We start from the raw sequence: 18,699 nt of genomic DNA on the forward strand, positions 1-18,699 counted from the left end.
ATAAGTGTAATGCTTTAATTGTGTCGTCCACAGTTAACAGTTTTTGTCTTGAGTTGTGCTTGAAATGTACGGAAATTCTGCAAACTGCAAACTGTTAATAAATACTTCGATCAATCAATCAATCGCAAAACAGCAGGTTGAAGTTCCATCATGACTGGTGTGATCCATGGCTAGCCCTGCGGTAGTAAAGATGGTACAACGGTGACACCTCGCGGCCAACCGACGCCACAACACTGCATTATAGCGTTGTTATTTTCACTTTCCTTTTCCTGATAAAGCAGGAGTTACATCTGAGTTAAATCCACTCGTGAGTGTGAGTGACTGTCTGAGTTTAGAAACACCTGGGGTTGGATTAGATAACACTGCTTTTTATCCACACATCACTGGAAATGGACAACAGACAAACTACACGCGTCTGTGATCAATGGTGAGACGTTTCTACATTTGAAGTTACAGTTATATTGGGTCAAAAGTGATCAGTCTTAAAGTAGAGTAGAGCCAGCTGTGTTTGTACCAAATGCTTAGCCCCAATATGTTCCCTCAGTCCCTTCTGACTGATCGGGAACATATTCGACTACAAAATGCTCAGGCTGCTTCCCAGAATAACGCCTTGAACTTTGGTGACAGTTGAGTTATTAGTGACTCTATGGAACGTTATGGAACTACGTGACTCACTGTGACAGTGACACACTCAATTCTATTACAGTATGAATCATCATTTGTGTGTGTGTGTGTGTGTGTGTGTGTGTGTGTGTACGTGCGTGCTTATGTGCGTGCGTGCGAAGTAAAATGTACTTAAAAGGATCCCTGGCTAATAAAGACAAATATATGCCTAAAAAACGTTATACTTTCTCTCTATCTAAAATTTAAAAAATAAAAACATGCACCTTAAATATTTTAGTTCTTTCATAAAAAGATAGGAACTGCTCCCGTCACAAGTTGATGATGGATCGACTCATATGTCCATGTGCGGACCGTCCAGCCTTAGAGTATCAGATTCAGGGTCCATCCCTATGGAATGTATGGAATGCACGTGGTAATAAAAAAGTATTTAACACGCAATGTAGGCTACCCAAACAATGCAAAAAACCTTTGGTAAATTGCTAGCCGACTTGCAGAACAGGTTTCTAGCAGACACCTCCGGACAAGACGATCAGTAGGCCTACCCACATCCTTGTTTATATGAATGTCCTCATACTGTACACTGTATAAAGGCAGGCAACACTGTTTGAGTAAGTTAACGTCATTACTGATTCTGGTAAGATCCACATTTCATAGTTATGCTACTCCTGCAGCAGACATAAGTGAACTATAAATAACATGCATTGAATGCTGGGCAAAGTGAAAGTGTGCATTTACCTAATTCATTATTTATTTACTAGGCTATGTGTTTCTCTTAAGTTTAATAAATCATCATGATTATGAAACAACAGCTGTTTCCATCAGCAAGAAATAATCGAAAATAACCTTTTCTTGACAGAAATGCAAACATATTTGTATGTTATTGTTATTGCTACAATTGCTACTTAATAATAGCCTACTATAATAGCCTATGCAGCTTTTCTTTACCTGAAAAGGTAAAGATCTCAAATGATTTTGAGATCTAGTCACACACACACACACACACACACACACACACACACACACACACACACACACACACACACACACACACACACACACACACACACACACACACTGTACTGTGAAGTTGTGAACCCGTTTTGATTCTGGAAAGTTATGCAAATTCTGGCATATTTTCATATAATGCTCGGATTAGGAACCCAAATTTGGAGCTCTGGCTCATGGACTTCCGACTTATTTTGGTATTGCCACATTTGGTTTTAAATGCAAATTTTGGTCATGGGTAGTATGGCTGACTTGGTACTGTAGTCTAGGGGATATTTCTCATGTTATTTTAACAGACTTAATAGTAGTCTACATTTTGCAGGAAAGAGGCAATGAGAGCTTTACAACAGAAAGCCAACTATTAGGGGACTATAGGGCATTTGAACACTGATGCCTGCTAGTCACAATGTGGGACGCCTGAAAAGTCCTGGCAATGAGGGACTGTCCCACGCAAAGGGGGGCATCTGGTCACCCTAGTGTGTGTGTGTGTGTGTGTGTGTGTGTACAGTCACAAAGAGGTGGCAGAGGTGAACTTTGACCTGCACGAGTCTCACTGTAGACGATTCCTCACGCTGTGTCCCGACTGTGACGAACCCGTCCCTAAAGGGTTAATGGACACACACCGCTCTGAGCAACACACACAGGTAGGTACACACACACAGTCCTTCACTCTGTAACACCTCATCTACACAGGCAAGGAGTGAGCATTTCGACGCAAAATCACGCGTCGAAATGTGTGATTTTCGACGTCGGCCATCGCGTTGCGACTTGCAACGTAGCCTGAACCAATCAAATAACCAATAGATAGTTAGCGTGTAGATCGGCACCAATTAAAGTGTGGTGAAACCTCGCTCAAACAGAGACTCTGGGGCACGGTGGCACAGTCGGTAGAGCTGTCGCCTCAGAGCTAGAAGGTCCTGGGTTCGATTCCCGCTGGGGGCGCTGTGGGTGCTGGCGGCATGTTCTCTCCTCCGCGTCATCAGTGCCCATACCCGAGGCGGGGTTGGCGAAAGGGCCTTTCTGTGTGGAGTTTGCATGTTCTCCCCGTGTCCCCTAGGGTACATGCAGTCACAAAAACATGCAGTAATCCGGGTCTATAAACTGCCTCCCCCCTCGCCTGATGGTGGAAAGGAACGCATTCCTTCCACACGCTACGTCCAACCAGGGAAACGGTTGTCGCTCACGGTACGTCAGGACAGTCTCGTTGTCGCTGGCGGTACGTCAGGACAGTCTCGTGGCAGCTCGGGGTACGTCAGGAGAAAACATTTGTGTTGGATTGCTGCCCCATCAAACACAAATGTTTGGTCAAACCATGTGACTCCCATTGGAATTGCATTGTGGCAGCCATTAAGCACAGAACATTTGTTTGATACATGTGTATGAGGCCTAACATGGCATGCACTTTATAATTAATTCGTTAACTGTGTGTATTTCGGCGTGCGTGCATGCATGTGTGTGCGTGTGTGTGTAGGTGAAGTGTGTCCTGTGCAAGCAGAAGGTGGAGCGTTGTCGTCTGATGGATCATGAGGTAAATTGTGTGCGTTTGTGTTTGTGTGTAGCTGATGGTGTTTGTGATATGAAATGTAAGCTCAGAGTCTTGCTCAAGGACACTTGGACACTAACTCTGGGGAAGCCCACAGGGATCGAACCGGGAACCTCACAGTCCCCAAGCGGCCGCTCTACCTCCTGAGCCACTGCCTGTTTCTCTCACACCCTTATGTCACTGATCACCTCTTCCTCCTTTCTCTCTGTAGTCCGACAGCCAGGGGTGTGGACTGGGACATTTGGGGCGTGTTCGGAAATACCGCAACGGAGCGCACTAGCCTATTAGTTTGCATTGCACAGTGCGCTCAGTGTGCTATTTCCGAATTTCTATATATATAGTCTGTTTTATTAGCCTAATATATTGTCTATATACATTATACATACATTCATGAATCCACTTGCTGACCGGCTGTCAGTATTGGGCAATTTGGTTTTATAGGGGATTATATGTGTCCATACCATTAACATCCAAAATAAGGCAAACATTTTATTATGATTTAACCCATTCTGACCTGAGATCAGATTCTAAAAATGTCTTCTACATCCTGACAGTTTTCTGAAGAAGCTATGTTTCTATGTCAGTGGTTCTTCGATTAAAAAAAAATAGCAGACCTACAAGCTCGTAGCGCGCAAAAGGGGTTCCCGCCCAAAATGGGTAAGTAGCATGTGACGTGTCAAACTAGGGGGTTTTCATGATTCTGAAGTATTAGTTTTGCTAAAAAAAAATAAAGTGCTTGGAATGGATTCTCGAATCATGAAAACCCCCTAGTTTGACATGTCACATGCTACGTAAAGCATAATGAAATTGTGCAAATATTGCCTTACAGTATATGGGTTGTTACTTGTTAATGGTATATGGTTACAGATATTCCCCTATAAAAAATAATTGCTCATTGCCGACAGCTGGCCAGCAAGTGGATTCATGAATATAGTATGTAGACTGCATGTTTGTATATTCACGTCGATGTCTTCCATTGACAATGAATGGTAGACTGTATTCATCTTTACATCTTCATGTCACTGGCTTCCTTTGACAATGAATGGTAGACTGTATCTTTGCATCTTCATGTCGCTGGCTTCCATTGACAATGAATGGTAGATTGTATCTTTGCATCTTCATGTCGCTGGCTTCCATTGACAATAAATGGTAGACTGCATCTTTGCATCTTCATGTCGCTGGCTTCCATTGACAAAGAATGGTAGACTGTATCCATCTTTGCATCTTCATGTCGCTGGCTTCCATTGACAATGAATGGTAGACTGTATCTTTGCATCTTCATGTCGCTGGCTTCCATTGACAATGAATGGTAAACTGTATCTTTGCATCTGCCCATGTGAACACACCATAACCCTGTCTCTGTCTCCCAGTCAGATGAGTGTGAGGAGCGCTTGGTGTGCTGCGGGTACTGCCAGCTGGGCGGTGCTAACCCTAACTATCCCATGTCTCCGTCTCCCAGTCAGATGAGTGTAAGGAGCGCTTGGTGTGCTGCGGGTACTGCCAGCTGGCGGTGCCGTGGCGCGCCCTGGAGGGGCACAGTGCGGTGTGTGGCAGTCGCACAGAGCGCTGTGACGACTGCGGACGCTACGTCACGCTGAAGGACCTCCCAGAACACGCCCGGACCTGTCCCGGCATCTACTCTGCAGGGTCAGAATCGTCAGACTCCCGAAAGGCCGGCAAAGATACAGCCGACAACGGTACTTTCATGAATGCACCCATTGAGACCTGGAAGTTGAACGCATATATGTCACTTTGGGCTCTATTTTCGTCCTATGCTAAAGCCCTTATCCCTAAACTACTTTGCTTTTATTTTTTTTACTATTTTGAAAAACATTTTTGAATAGTTAAATATTATGTTTTCTTTCTTTTCTAGTTCATCTGTCAGTGAGTTGTCTGAAGTGTCAGAAACCATTCCCAGCAGCAAAGATCGAAGAACACGAGGTATAAACCTTATCCAAGGCGTTTTGTCTTGTAACTTGAACTTTGTTCACAACCTGTTGACAAATAAGTCCTATCTGTGTGCCATAAAAAAGTGACCTGATTTTAGTTCCCATCGTGTTATGTTATAAAGGGCATCAAGGCAGGTTAAAAGAAAGTTTCAGCGATTTTGCATACATAAGTACAAGTAAAATGTTTCAGATATTTTAAGCTCCTTGTGTCTCTTTCAGCTTATTTACAAACAGCAACCTCATAACAGTATCAAAACTGAAATCAAATTAATCTATGGGATTTCATCTCATCTGTTCTAATGCGTAGGAATGCATACCACCCAACTTCATTGATGTAAATAGAACCATAGGGAGAACTGTTCCCCCTCTAACACCCAAAGATACTTTCTAGGACAGTGGTTCCCAAAGTGGGGTCCGGGGACCCCCAGGGTTCCTTGAGGGAGTTACAGGAGGTCCGACGGCAGAAGGGATTTCATGTGACGCAAACGTATCGTTAAGAAAAACTCACCCACTGCAATGACACCTGTTGTCTCTCTACAACTAGCTGGAGTGTCCCGCAACGTACGGAGAGGAGGAGGAGGAGGAAGAGGAGGTCACTCCCTGGCTCATTGAGTCTCTGAAGGGAGCGTCCTTCTCAGACCGGCCCAGAAAGGAGCAGCTTTTCTGGGGAGCCTCCTTCTCAGACCTACCCAGACCTACCCCTTTTGGGGGTGACCGTGACCAGATCGGTGACTGTCCTCACTGCCACCTGACGCTGCCCCTGGACACTCTGCGCAGGCATGAGGTACACCTGACATGCACTGTTACTGAACACAGACTCTATAGCAATGACTACTCCTGTCACAATATAGAGCTATTTAACACAGTTACTGAACACAGACTCTATAGCAATGATTACTGTCACAATATAGAGCTATTTACCACCGTTACTGAACACAGACTCTATAGCAATGACTACTGTCACAATATAGAGCTATTTAACACTGTTACTGAACACAGACTATAGCAATGACTACTGTTATATATAGAGCTATTTAACACTGTTACTGAACAAACATATAAACCATAGCCATATACATATAAACCATATAGCTTATGTATGCCTATCCTCGTTCTTACAGTATGTAATGAGGATAGGCATACATGAGCTATAAGCTGCTGCCTATTCCTTTTCGATCGTGTTTAAAAAATATGTTTTTAAATTGTCTAACTGAATAGATCGAAATAAACCATTCAAACACACTATAGCAATGATTGGTGTCATAATATAGAGCTATTTAACACCGTTACTGAACACAGACTATAGCAATGACTACTGTCACAATATAGAGACACACACACACACACACACACACCGTTAACACGCTGAATTAACGTTTTCCCCAGTCAGAAGAGTGCGAGGAGTGTCTTTATTTTAACAGAATCATTTAATCCGTGGTTTGTTCCTCCGCTTTCCTTACAGTCTAAATGTCAAATCCATGTCAACTTGAAATGAAGATGGTGACGTTTAGATCTACAAACACACGGAGATGACTGACAGCAGATCTACAAACACATGGAGATGACTGACAGCAGATCTAAAAACACATGACTAGCTTTGGTAAACTGTGAAAACGCTAGAAATATTACAGTGCCATTAAAGTAGTGGAATAAAATAATACTAATAAAATAATAATATAAGATACTGTCTGGGGTTAAAATGATTTTATTCAAATGTATGTGTAAATGTTGTATGTTCATTATCGTTCACTGTCAAAGACCTCACTTAACCCATTCTGACCGGGAACCCATTTTGGTGTTAGCATCATGTTATGCTTTAGCTATTGAAAAATAGCAGATCTACAAGCTCATAGCGCGCCACCGAGTGGCGCGCTACGAGCTTGTAGGTCTGCTATTTTTGAAGAAATCGAAGAACGACTGACATTTTTAGAATCTGATCTCGGGTCAGAATGGGTTCATCGGACCAGTGTGTGTCCAGTGGAAACCTCGTATGAATCTGAACTCAGGTCAGAATGGGTTAAAACTAGGGACGTCCCGATAGACTTTAAGTTTCCGATCCGATCCCACAATTTCTGTGTCAGACGATACAGAATACCGATACCAGTGTTGTTGTGATCTCGTGTTGTGTTTATAGCTATCCAGCTATATATCTCATGTTATGTTTATTCATCTGAAAACATGTTGTTCCAGGAACCCCCCTAGAGGCAAAGATTTGAGTTAAAAACCCTTCGCTCTGAAAGAATATATATATATTCTAAGATTTGCGGGATCTGTAGGAAAAAGCTTTCGCACACCTAGAAATCAGGCGTATGCACAGATGCGTAGGCCAGTGGACATCAATGAAAGGAATGAGAATACACCCGCACACTGTGTGTCTGCCTGGTGGCCTGAAGAAGGTCCGGAGGGACAGAAACGTTGCCTTATTAAAAGAAAAAAACTCTTGTACCGAGCAGATACAGTGTGCGGGTGTATTCTCATTCCTTTCAAAAAAATAGAAGATCTACAAGCTTGTAGCGCGGCACTCGATGCGCTGTGAGCTTTTAGATCTGCTATTTCTCAATAGCTAAAGTAGGCTATACCATAATGCTTAAAACAGGGGTCAAAGCGTCTGGAGACAGTAGCCAATAACATCACAGGAAAATAAGTTATTTTTGACCTGAATTCACCTACCAGGAAAGGAATTCATATTTGTCCGTGAACAATACATGAAGAACACTAGCATAGCTATAGCAATAGTCATCACTGTCACAGTGTATTAATGGCAATAGAAATGGCATTATGATGTGTATTTTGCTCACCATGAAAAGCAAGCAGGTTTCATGACATGACCTTTATTTGAGGCTCACAGATTAATGTTACAGACAGTATTGTCTTGTATTATTAATGTTACAGACAGTCTTGTGGTATTATTAATGGCTGATTCTCCCATGGTCTTCATCAAGGAGCAGCTGTGTAGAAGAAGCACATGAACACATTCACATTCACACACACAACACACTCACCAACTTCATGTCATTGATTCAACAGTTGAAAATAGAAAGGAGAGGTCTCTTACCCTGAAGAAGGTAATTTGTTTGCTGAAACGTTGGTAACGCAATTCAATTTAAATGTTTGGTGACGACGAGTTGTGCAACCTCTCCTTTCTATTTTCAAGTTTGTCTCCCGTGGTCAGCACCTCCCCACTGGGCCACTGGTGGGCGCTCCTACCCTTTTTGTTTGCAATGATTGAACATGAACAGTTGGCATTTTTCAAAAGGATATAGGCCTGGTATAGGCGTTTCTCAAACTATCAAGGTCTCCCCTTAACCCTGTCAGTATACAAATGGAACCCAATGTGCAGGACCTTGTCAGGTCCTGCACCTGACAAGGAATAAACTAAATAAACTTTCACAAAAATAAAAACAAATGAAAACACGTACCTTTTCATGTGCATTTGTAATCGAGCTTCCAGCAATTGTGATGGGACTTACAGTCAAACTGGTACTTGTTTGTCTTTTGTGTGCTCGCTACATCAAGTGTACACGAGTGTTTTTTGCTACACCTGACATGAGGAAGAAGAGAAGATTACATTAGTGGTTATCAAAGTGGTGCCATGTTTTAAAAAATAGCATATCTACAAGCTTGTAGTGCGGCACTCTGTGTTGCGTGTTAGCTTTTCTGCTATTTTTTCAAGCTTAATAATAATAATAATAATACACTATTTATATAGCACCTTTCATACATACATGCAGCTCAAAGTCTGTTTTTCGTTACTACAAATAAAAAGGTATAAAAAAAGGTAAATAGGCCTATCTCCAGAATGGATTTTTTTTAGATTGGAGTGGACAAATTAAGCTTTCTTTTGAGGTATGCGGTGTGCTTCTCGCTATAAGAGAACATTTTCTGTCGGCCTTGGAAAAGGTTGGTCGTCCAACATTAGTCGCTATCAGCATTAGCATCAGAGGTTCCAAGGCTGAGGAAATCATAGAGATAATAAAGAGACATTCTACATTGAACATGTACATTGAACTAAAGACAAACATTAAACCTGTGTATAATTGCTGTCAAAATAAATGTGTGTGTGTGTGTGTGTGCGCGCGCGTGCACATTCTTACTCTAGTATTGCCCATCTAGCTGTGATTCCAATACATTTGTGGGGATGAAAGTAATTGACGACGCCTTTTAAGCCTTTGTTTCCGTAATAAGCCTTGGTTATCCGGATGTTTTTTATCTCCTAATAATAAAAAAGGAAAAATAAAACATCACAACAACCATAGTCACTGTGCTATCTATGAACTGTATGTATTATAAATAAACTGAACTGAATTCTTCACTTCACATTAAATACTTCTCATAGAATGCTGCAGTCCTGATGTCACTCACATATCCCCTGGCTATGCGGATAAGTAAGTCTTTCTCTATATAGAGAATAACATCGGGTCATCTTAAAATGATCTCATATTAGCATTGTGGTCCAAGGATGAACAATTGTTGGGGAGATGGCTATATGTATATATATATATATATAACCAGGTAGGATGTGTCATATTTCACTTATTTTACTCCATCAAACATAAATACTTCTTAGGCTATCTGCAATTATTTTATCAATCAAACATTTTACGTTAAATACTCCTTATAGTCACTTATATTATGCCATCAAAATAAAATAGCCGGTTTCTGGCTTAGGTTTGAACATCCTACTATAAATGCACCACGTCTCTGCGTGCGTGCATGCGTACGTACATGTGTGCGTGTGTGTACGGTTGTAATGCACGTAACTCGAGAACCGTTTGACCCACCGACTTCACATTCGACACACGCGCTCCACACCCCCAACAGGGGGTGTACAGTTCCAAGTATTGAGTCGGTCAGACCCACGGTTCTCCAGAACCACCACAAAAGGTTCTGGTGCAGGCTCTGCCAGTGGGCCTAATGAGGCCAACTCCTTTCACCTGTGCAATTTCCAGCCTCTGCCTCAGCCAATTGAGGCTCAACCAATCAGGCTCTGCCAGTGGGCCGAATTGATTGCCAAAGTACACTTTTCTGTTTGCAGATTTCACACACACAGGCACATACACAGATCTCCATGTGGGACACCGGCTGACCGTTAAAACGGGTGCTATGAAAACGTATATCATTAGGTTCCCAAGTTGCATCGTTCCCAAGTAGGCCGGTGGCCGACTGCGACGGGCACGTACGGGTCTAATAGTATAAAAAACGTAAAGGCGGCCCAGAGCTTATACATAATTGTTTAGTAAAGACAGCAGTGGTTAAAAAAAGAAAAATGGCGGTGAGGCAACCTTTTAAATCAGGTTTTAGTTTGACAGCCTGTGTCTAATTTAACATGGAACCATGTCCTGATCTGCTGCTGAGTGAATTACTTGTTGCTTTTACAAGTGTACTGATTTTCTTTATTTTTTTTATTGTTTTATGTATGTCATGTGCACAGCAATATTATTATTAAGGGACCAATAAGCCCGATGGGCCTATTTGTCTCTTATTGTATTTGCCCGGATTTTTCTTCTGTTTCTTCTTCTATTCCAGCCAAAAATAGCAGTTATGGCTTAACGGTCGGTTTTAGCGAAACACGGCAATATGGTGTAGCTCATGAAGCGTTTGACTGTCAGCAATAAAACTTTGCTACCCATATGGGTCTCCTCATGCCGAACAACTTTCGTGTTCTGACTTTTGACCTCTGACCTTGAGAACTCCCACCATTTTGAATTATATGAAAAACAGTTAAATCTATCAATCTATCTATTTGCTCGAAAAGTTATACACTCAAACTTTGGACCAATAAATACAAACCTAGTATAATAGAAGCTTGTAAGTGAGAAAATGCTTTTTGAAAATATTTTTCTGCCCCTAATACATACATGCAGAGTCTATGTTTATGAAATGTTACTGTATGGTAGAGGTAGAGTCGGTAAATAGCTTCTTACGCCAACTGGCCAAAGGGGGCGCTATAGCAATTGTTTGAAAATGAAACAGGCATAACTCATGCCTCGTTTAGCCAAAAGTGATGGATCTTGTTTACATATGTGCCTTGACTCATGAGGAACACATCTGTCACTTTGACCAGTAAGCTCCACCCTCAGATTTTCCGTCATTTTGAGCAGTTTGAAAAATGTTTTCTGTCAGGATCTTTGAGCAATTTGCGTGAAACTTTCTACAGACAATATCTGAAATCTGAACTTGAAGAGAAGTTTGTACATGAAGATTCATACAAAAAATATATCTGCAAGCATGGATAACAGGCACTTTGAACAGGCACTCATGCCTCATCTGTCTGTCTGGGGTACGAACAGCTGCATTACCATTGGGTGACCTAAAGTGGCACTGTTGAGCAGCCAAAAAGGGCCATTCACACTGAGCCCTGCCATGGTGTTATTGAGCACCCTGCACCGCTCAGTTCAAACGGGCGTGATTTTCCTTGGTGCCAACTTTATCGCTGCTTGCAGCTATATTTATTGTTGTTGTTAAATAGGCGTTCTCGTGCGTTATAGGCACTTAGCTTCAAGCTGGCAATGTAGAGTTCCATCTTACCACAATTGAGGTGTGTCCTGAAAAACTCGCCACACCCTGTGGCAACTGGCAAATCACACACACACACACACACACACACACACACACACACACACACACACACACACACACACACACACACACACACACACACACACACACACACACACACACACACACTTTTATGTATTGGTAATACAACGCATAATTAAAGAACCACTTTTCAACCTATCTTCATAATAATTGGTCCTCACTAAAGTTCATGATAAAATCACACCATTTTCTTTTCTACTAAAACCTCTTCCAGTGACATCATCGATAGGCAGACCAAGCTAATAGAAACTGCAGGCTTTCTGTTAGCTATAGAAAGTTGCAATATGATAATGGAAGCCATCGTTCTCACGATAATACAAATCTAATATCAAAATATATTAAAAAAAAAAAAGCCATGAAAATGTTTGAGAACGACTGACAGAAACATGGGTTCTTTCAGAAAACTGTCAGGGTTTTGAAGACATTTTGTAGAATCGTCCTCAGGTCTAAATGGGTTGAATTAAATTGAAGAGCATGGAACTGTACTTACCTTCGCAGTTAGCCTCGAAGCAAACCGCTGCCAGCACTGAAACACACACAACACAGTGGTGTGTCAAATATTAACATCATTATGATCCAAATAAATATCAATAGTCACAAACCCTATAAATTCAGATTAGTTTCAGGTCAATCGTCAATTTATGTACTTGGATTAGATTCAATTGCATGGTGAAATGTTAAAGATAATTCGTTTTTCACATCGCCGAGTGAAAACGGATCAAATATGGTCCTGGTCCTGATATGATGTCATTGTAAATGAGCTTGTTGATTTCGTCGACTAAAACTAAGAAAGGAAATTGTTCGTCGACTACCTTTTTTCCACTGATGAAAACTACATGTAAACAAATGACTGACTGGGCCGTTTTTTACCCATATGGTGGATTATGTATTTCAATGGGATGATACAAAACATTAAATGATAACGTGGACCATTGGCTTCCTTGACCCTGCAAAATATAGGTTTAGCCATCAAAATCAATGTTCCATCTTATTTAGAAACCAAGATATAATATATATTTTACGGCTACCATTTTGTTGCCATCTGTTCAAATGCAAAAGTTGATTTTCTGATTCCTTGGACGATACCCTTTCCAAAAATGTAGTTTGCAAAAAAAAAAAAAAAAAAAAAAGAATTACATAGTGAAGCTGTAGCTTTTAGATTCTTTGATGCTGAAAATGTAGGTTGAGCAGTTAAAATCAATGTTCTAGCTTATTTAGAGGCCGAGATTACAAAACGTAGTTTATGGTGGCCATTTTGTAAATTCCAATATGGCCGCCACAGACATCTGGGCAAATGGGAACATTGATTTTCTGATTCCTTACATAATACCCAAAAATGTTTAGTTATGCAAATCTTCAAAAACATCCGAAAAAAACTTTAAATCAAAGCGTAAGGGACCAAAATACATTTTAGTCGACTAAATCAACTGTAGATTCAGTCGACTAAAGTCTTATGATATTTAGTCGACTAAAACTAGACTACCACTAAGACATTCCAGGTGATTAAAATGTGACTGAATCTAAATGAAAACTATTCAAGAGACTATTATGACTAAAACAAAAATCTAAATTTGCTGCCAAAAACAACAGTGCTTTGGCAGAGTCAATATACTCACCAATGAGGACACACAGGAGTCCGAGGTTGGCCATGTTGTCGGATGACAGCTGAACCGTTCCTGCTCCAAACCACGCTCTTATATACAGAAGTCCTGCCTAGCAGTTTGCATACACTTGCATAACACTGTGTTTGAACACATACTACTCATATATTGGGGGCACCACCCTCCATATTTGAGTAGTAAAAGCATAGCCAGGAACACCCCTGGGGGAAACAGATGGCAATACATAAAAAGTAGTTATCGTCAATCTGAATCATAATGTAAATTGTAAGCTATAAGAACGTAACAGTGGAATATCAAAATATGCACTGCGACGCATTGTGAGCTTGTAGATCGGCTATTGTAAAGTGTAAAATCAGCCATTACGACGACATCAAGGCCCGCCAAAATACATTTTAGTCGACTAAATCAACTGTAGATTTAGTCGACTAAAACTAGACTCACACTAAAGCCCATCGCACACCGTCTGCGACCGTCTGTGGCGCGTTGCCGCGCGGCGCCGCCTAGAAAATAGAACTGTGTTCTATCGGCGCGCCGCGCGGCGCGGCGGACGGAGCCGGTGTGCGATAGGTTCATTGAAAATAATGGAGGCGGCTGCGTCCACCGCGCGGCGGACGCAGCCGGTGTGTGGTGGGCTTAAGACATTCCAGGTGACTAAAATATGACTAAAACTAAGTGAAAACTATTCAAGAGACTATGACTAAAACTAAAATCAAAGTTTGCTGCCAAAAACAACGCTGATGTGGTGCACGGCTGCCACACTCTGTGACACAGAATCCTTGCTGAGGCCTGAAAGCTCCCTGATGCGTACTGTGTGTACGTCTGTGTGTGTGTGTGTCCATGTACCCATCCTTCAGCCTCACGGCTTCCGGAGACTAACTCACAGACAAACAGTTCTGACAGTTTATAAAGAAGCCCAATAGGCCTACACATGTGAAATTGTGAATAGCTCACGCAGACAGTCGTTTGACATCCAAACCAAATGGTCCAAGTCACTAGGTGTGGTCACAGGAAGAACAGGAGACCTCTCTCTAGAATAGATGCTGCTAAGCTAGATCAAAGTAGGCCTATAGCTATTTACCATAGAGTGCCAGCTGTGAATGGTGCCCATGTCTGTCCTGTCCTGTTGTTCCCATTTAGGGGAAACATAGACCCAGGTTTAGTTTTAGTTTAAAACAGTTATGCTATTATTAATGTGAATTGTGGTTCCATCAGATACCACAGCAGTCTGATTGAAGAGCTGTGTTTAATTTAAGTTAAATAACGGCTACATCTACATGGATCCCATTGGATCGGTTTAGGGTTGTTGACTTGTTTCCCAAGGCTACTGTACTCACAGAACATGTTGGATCTCTCCGAGGGTAAAATACACAAAGCAGAATGTTTACCGTGCTCTGTACGGTGGGTAGATCATACTCACTGACTTGAATCTAACTATGTATAAGGTACAGTATGTGTGTTTTACCCTCAGGAAGATCCTCAACATATCAATCATGTATAAAAAATAACTTCAATACACATTGTGTCTCCTCATGCCAAACAACTTTCGTGTTCTGACTTTTGACCTCTGACACACACACACACACACACACAGACACACACACACACACACACACACACACACACACACACACACACACACACGTGTGTGTCTGGGAGTTGGTGGGAATAGCAGTGACTTAAAGGCTGAAAGAATTCGGCCCTCCTACCATGGAAGGTCATGTTTTAGTAGCAGCAGCTCTGAGGCCGGTCACAACCGGGGCTGATGTGATTTTGGACAACAAGCTTTCAGGAGAAAATATGGCACAAAAAGTAGTTTCAAAGGTAAGCCAAAGAACAACATTTAGACATATACTGTTTAATGCTAAAGCTTGAAACTGTTATTCCAGTGTTTAAATAATCCAAACCAGTGTCTTTTACATTATTTATTGGTCATTATCATTACACATATAATTAAAGCACACGTTGGTAGGATTACAAATAGGTGGATTCAGTTTGCCTTGTTGGCCTAATCTCTATATTATGAGAATAGCAAGAACTAAAAGTTAGGTAATTAAAACCTGAATGAATGGAGGGATGACAAAGAAACAGAGCAAATGGCACAGCCATTTAACAGTTAATGTACTACTATGCAATGATGATACTGTACATACAGTCTTAATACAGAAATAGAATGAACATACCATTAGTCCATTTAGAAGTTCAAATCTTGTGGTTGCAAGGCCTAAACTAAAGCCTGGTCTCATCACATTACTAAAAGGTTATACTAAATAGACAATTACACATTCCACCCAAAAGCTAAATAAAGAAGCAAATACATATTGTACATAAAAAGGTTAAAATATGCAAAATAAATGGGTCGGTTGCTTGTTAACGTCCTCCGTGTTGCCAGCACCCGCATAAGAATGCATCTCCATACAACCTTCAACTAAACAGTCCCGCCACACAAGTCCACACGGCGGTGGGCTTGTGCATCAGTCCTGCCCAGCGGTAGCCGCACAAGCTGCACCTGTAGGTAGTGGCTTCTCTGAAGCACACTGCCAGTGGGAACGCTTTCTTAGTTCATTGTTCCTCTACTGGTAGAAGAACCACCAGCCTCCTAACATCTCTGTGTTTTTCACAGAGCTCTTCAGATAGTGGCTCGCCAGCTGGTTTGTCGCCCATGTTCACCCTCACAATGGCATAGTCTTCAATTTCCTCCTGTGGATCCTTCTGGAGACGTTTCTCCGTCCGTCCTCCGTCCAACTGCTTTGCGGTTGTTGGGGAGCGATGGCTCCCCCATATCTTGCAAGTATGATCGAACCCTACAAACCCTCCCGCGCACTCAGATCAGCCAACGCAGGGAAGCTGGAAGTACCCTCACTAAAAACGCCGGGACAACGCTCCACACGTCCCAAACTCTTCTCCCTTTTGGCTCCAAAACTGTGGAATGCACTTCCCATTGCAGTCAGAACTGCAGCATCACTCCCAATCTTCCGCCGTAGTCTGAAAACCCACCTTTTCAGACTCTATCATGGCCCATAGCACTTAGATAGCATTTGATACAGACTTATAGCATGTTATGTAGACAGCATAAGTGCATTGTAAGTAGTCATAGCACGTCATAGTACATATGTGTAGCATAGTAGTATAGATGTATAGTTTATATGTATAGTTTCATTATATAGATATTCCACTGTTACTTTCTTAGCTTACGCATGTTTCATGATAAATGTTTTTATGTGATGTATTCCCATGCTTTTTTGTTCTTGCTTAGTGTAAATCGCTCTGGATTAAGAGCGTCTGCTAAATGTCTAAATTATAAATTACTAGTCCTTACCCGTTGTATGGACAATTTCCCCCCATAAATATATTTAATTGCTCTTCATTTTAACTTGTATGAATGGCCTAAGTGAGCTGGAAGGTTGTGGTGAAGGGGGGGAGGGAAGGGTTGTGAATGGCCAAAGTGAGCTGGAAGGCGGGAGGGGAGGGTTGTGAATGGCCTAAGTGAGCTGGAAAGTTGTGGTGAAGGGGGGGAGGGGAGGGTTGTGAATGGCCGAAGTGAGCTGGAAGGGGGTGGTGGAATGGGGGGGGGAAGGAGGCGAAGTGGGGGGCCGAGGTGTACTGGAATGTCGTGGTTGAAGGGGGGGAAAGTGGGGGCCGTGAATGGAAATTTTGCCAGATGGTGAAGGCCGGAGTGGGTTGGAACGGCATGGTGGAGGAACTGGGGGGGGCGAAGTGGGCGGCCGGAGTGTACTGGAAGGGCGTGGTGGAGGCGTGGGGGAAGTGGGGGCCGTGAATGGCCGAAGTGGGCTGGAAAGGCTCGGTGGGGGGAAGGGGGGGGTGGTTGGGTGGTGCTGGGGGGTTCTGGGGAAGAAGGGCAGTCTGGGAGTACAGGTTGGCTGGTACATTCAACGCTTGGGACATGGGGGGGGAGGGGAGGTGTGGCTGAGCCGGGAACTGTGTAGGTGAAGATGGCTGTTGGTTGGGCGGTGGGTTGGCGGAGTGAAGACGTGGTGGGGGAGGGGGAGGGAGGTGGTGGTGAGACTGGACTGTAGCACGGGGGGGTGACTTTTTCTTCTGGGCTTTTCGGGGGGGCGGGTTGGTCGGCGGGACTGCCGAGCCTCCGACTCTGACGTCAAAGCCGTGCGACGTTCCCGCAGGGGAGGAGTACACCAGCATGGCTGATGTAAACAAGTCGAGGGACACAACTGACCTGGGTGGTTGTGCTCGTGTGCGGGAGCTGTGGGTGGGAGCAGCGCTGCGGGAGGCTCTGGAGCGGGGGCTGGGACGAGAGTCGGGAGGTGGAGGACGGCGGGTGGACTGAGCCGTCCTTCTCGGGCTGATGTGGAGCTCAGCCGGTGTTTGGTCTAACAAATCCAGGAGGTGGCTGGACCTCGCGGCTGGACGAGTCGGCGGGTCGGGTGGAGGAGGTGGTGGCGAGGACGGCGAGAGGACCTCGTTGCCCGAGAACATATTATGCGTGATGGTATCGTTAACCATGGTAGGTTGTTTTGTTATGCTTTTGCTAAATGCTTTGGTGAGCGTAAACTATGCTTTGTTTCCGTGAAAAAACTGTGCATGAGTGCTGGAGCTGGGTTTAAATACCGTCCTTGATTAGCTAGAGAGGTGGAGATAAGGGAGGAGTTGTTATCAGGGGAATCAAGCAGGTAAGATTAGGAGTTAGTGTCAATCGGATTGGTGGTGGTGACGTGACGCAGGGAGATTGTTTTTGGTGTGGTCTCCCCTCTTGAACCTGCATTGTTCCAACTTCATAAAACGTTGTCAACTTCAATTAGTACCAAATTCTGTATGCACGTTGTGCCCATTGAGAACTGTAGGCACATATATGCATATGTTCTGGGAATGTCCAAGGGTCAGGTCATTCTGGACTTGGGTAGGTAGGACATTATCTGAATTGTTTGAAATCGAGGTACCATGTCTCCCTCAGATTTTGTTGTTAAATGATGACTCCACACTCTCCTTAGTTACCAGTCACTCTAAAAAAGTATTATTTTATAATAGTTACTGCTGCAAAAAGGTTACTGCTGCAAAAGAGTTACTGCTGAAAAAAATGTCCTTGTGTCTAGATGGAAACCCCCTCACATTCTTTCTGTAAAAAAAATGGAAAATATTATTTCTGAATGTATTAGGGTTGGAAATATCAATTGCGAGAGCTAATGGAGCAAAAAGGCAGTCTATTGAAGCACTTGCAGATGCTGTTGAAAAGGTCAAAGCAAAGCACAACTATAATGTCATATTTCTATATATACATACATATACTTCTACTTTCAATCTTATTGTTAAGTCTACCAGCCAAGCTGCCTATATATTGTAAGATGTCGAACTAACTGACAAAATGTATTTTCTGGTTGCAACG

At 42.8% G+C, this 18,699-nt stretch overlaps 1 protein-coding gene across 1 annotated transcript; it reads left to right on the forward strand.

Annotated features, from left to right (window-relative positions):
- The first annotated feature begins 292 nt into the window (after positions 1 to 292).
- xaf1 (XIAP associated factor 1) lies at positions 293 to 6,789 on the forward strand. Its single transcript, XM_080772763.1, has 7 exons — positions 293 to 427; positions 2,138 to 2,273; positions 3,101 to 3,157; positions 4,632 to 4,869; positions 5,046 to 5,113; positions 5,666 to 5,905; positions 6,584 to 6,789. The coding sequence occupies exons 1-7, from the start codon at positions 390 to 392 to the stop codon at positions 6,614 to 6,616; spliced, it is 810 nt and encodes a 269-aa protein (XP_080628889.1). The 5' UTR covers positions 293 to 389; the 3' UTR covers positions 6,617 to 6,789.
- Positions 6,790 to 18,699: the final 11,910 nt, after the last annotated feature.

The sequence above is a fragment of the Protomyctophum bolini genome (assembly GCF_963924005.1).
Source record: "Protomyctophum bolini genome assembly, chromosome: 9".
Lineage (NCBI taxonomy): Eukaryota > Metazoa > Chordata > Actinopteri > Myctophiformes > Myctophidae > Protomyctophum > Protomyctophum bolini.

What these genes read in the sequence shown, in the direction of transcription:
- xaf1 (XM_080772763.1), top strand. Translation starts at nt 390, where the DNA reads ATGGACAACAGACAAACTACACGCGTCTGTGATCAATG. An exon ending in GCTCTGAGCAACACACACAG is followed by an intron (nt 2,274 to 3,100) that starts GTAGGTACACAC and finishes GTGTGTGTGTAG; the next exon opens with GTGAAGTGTGTCCTGTGCAA. An exon ending in GTCGTCTGATGGATCATGAG is followed by an intron (nt 3,158 to 4,631) that starts GTAAATTGTGTG and finishes TCCGTCTCCCAG; the next exon opens with TCAGATGAGTGTAAGGAGCG.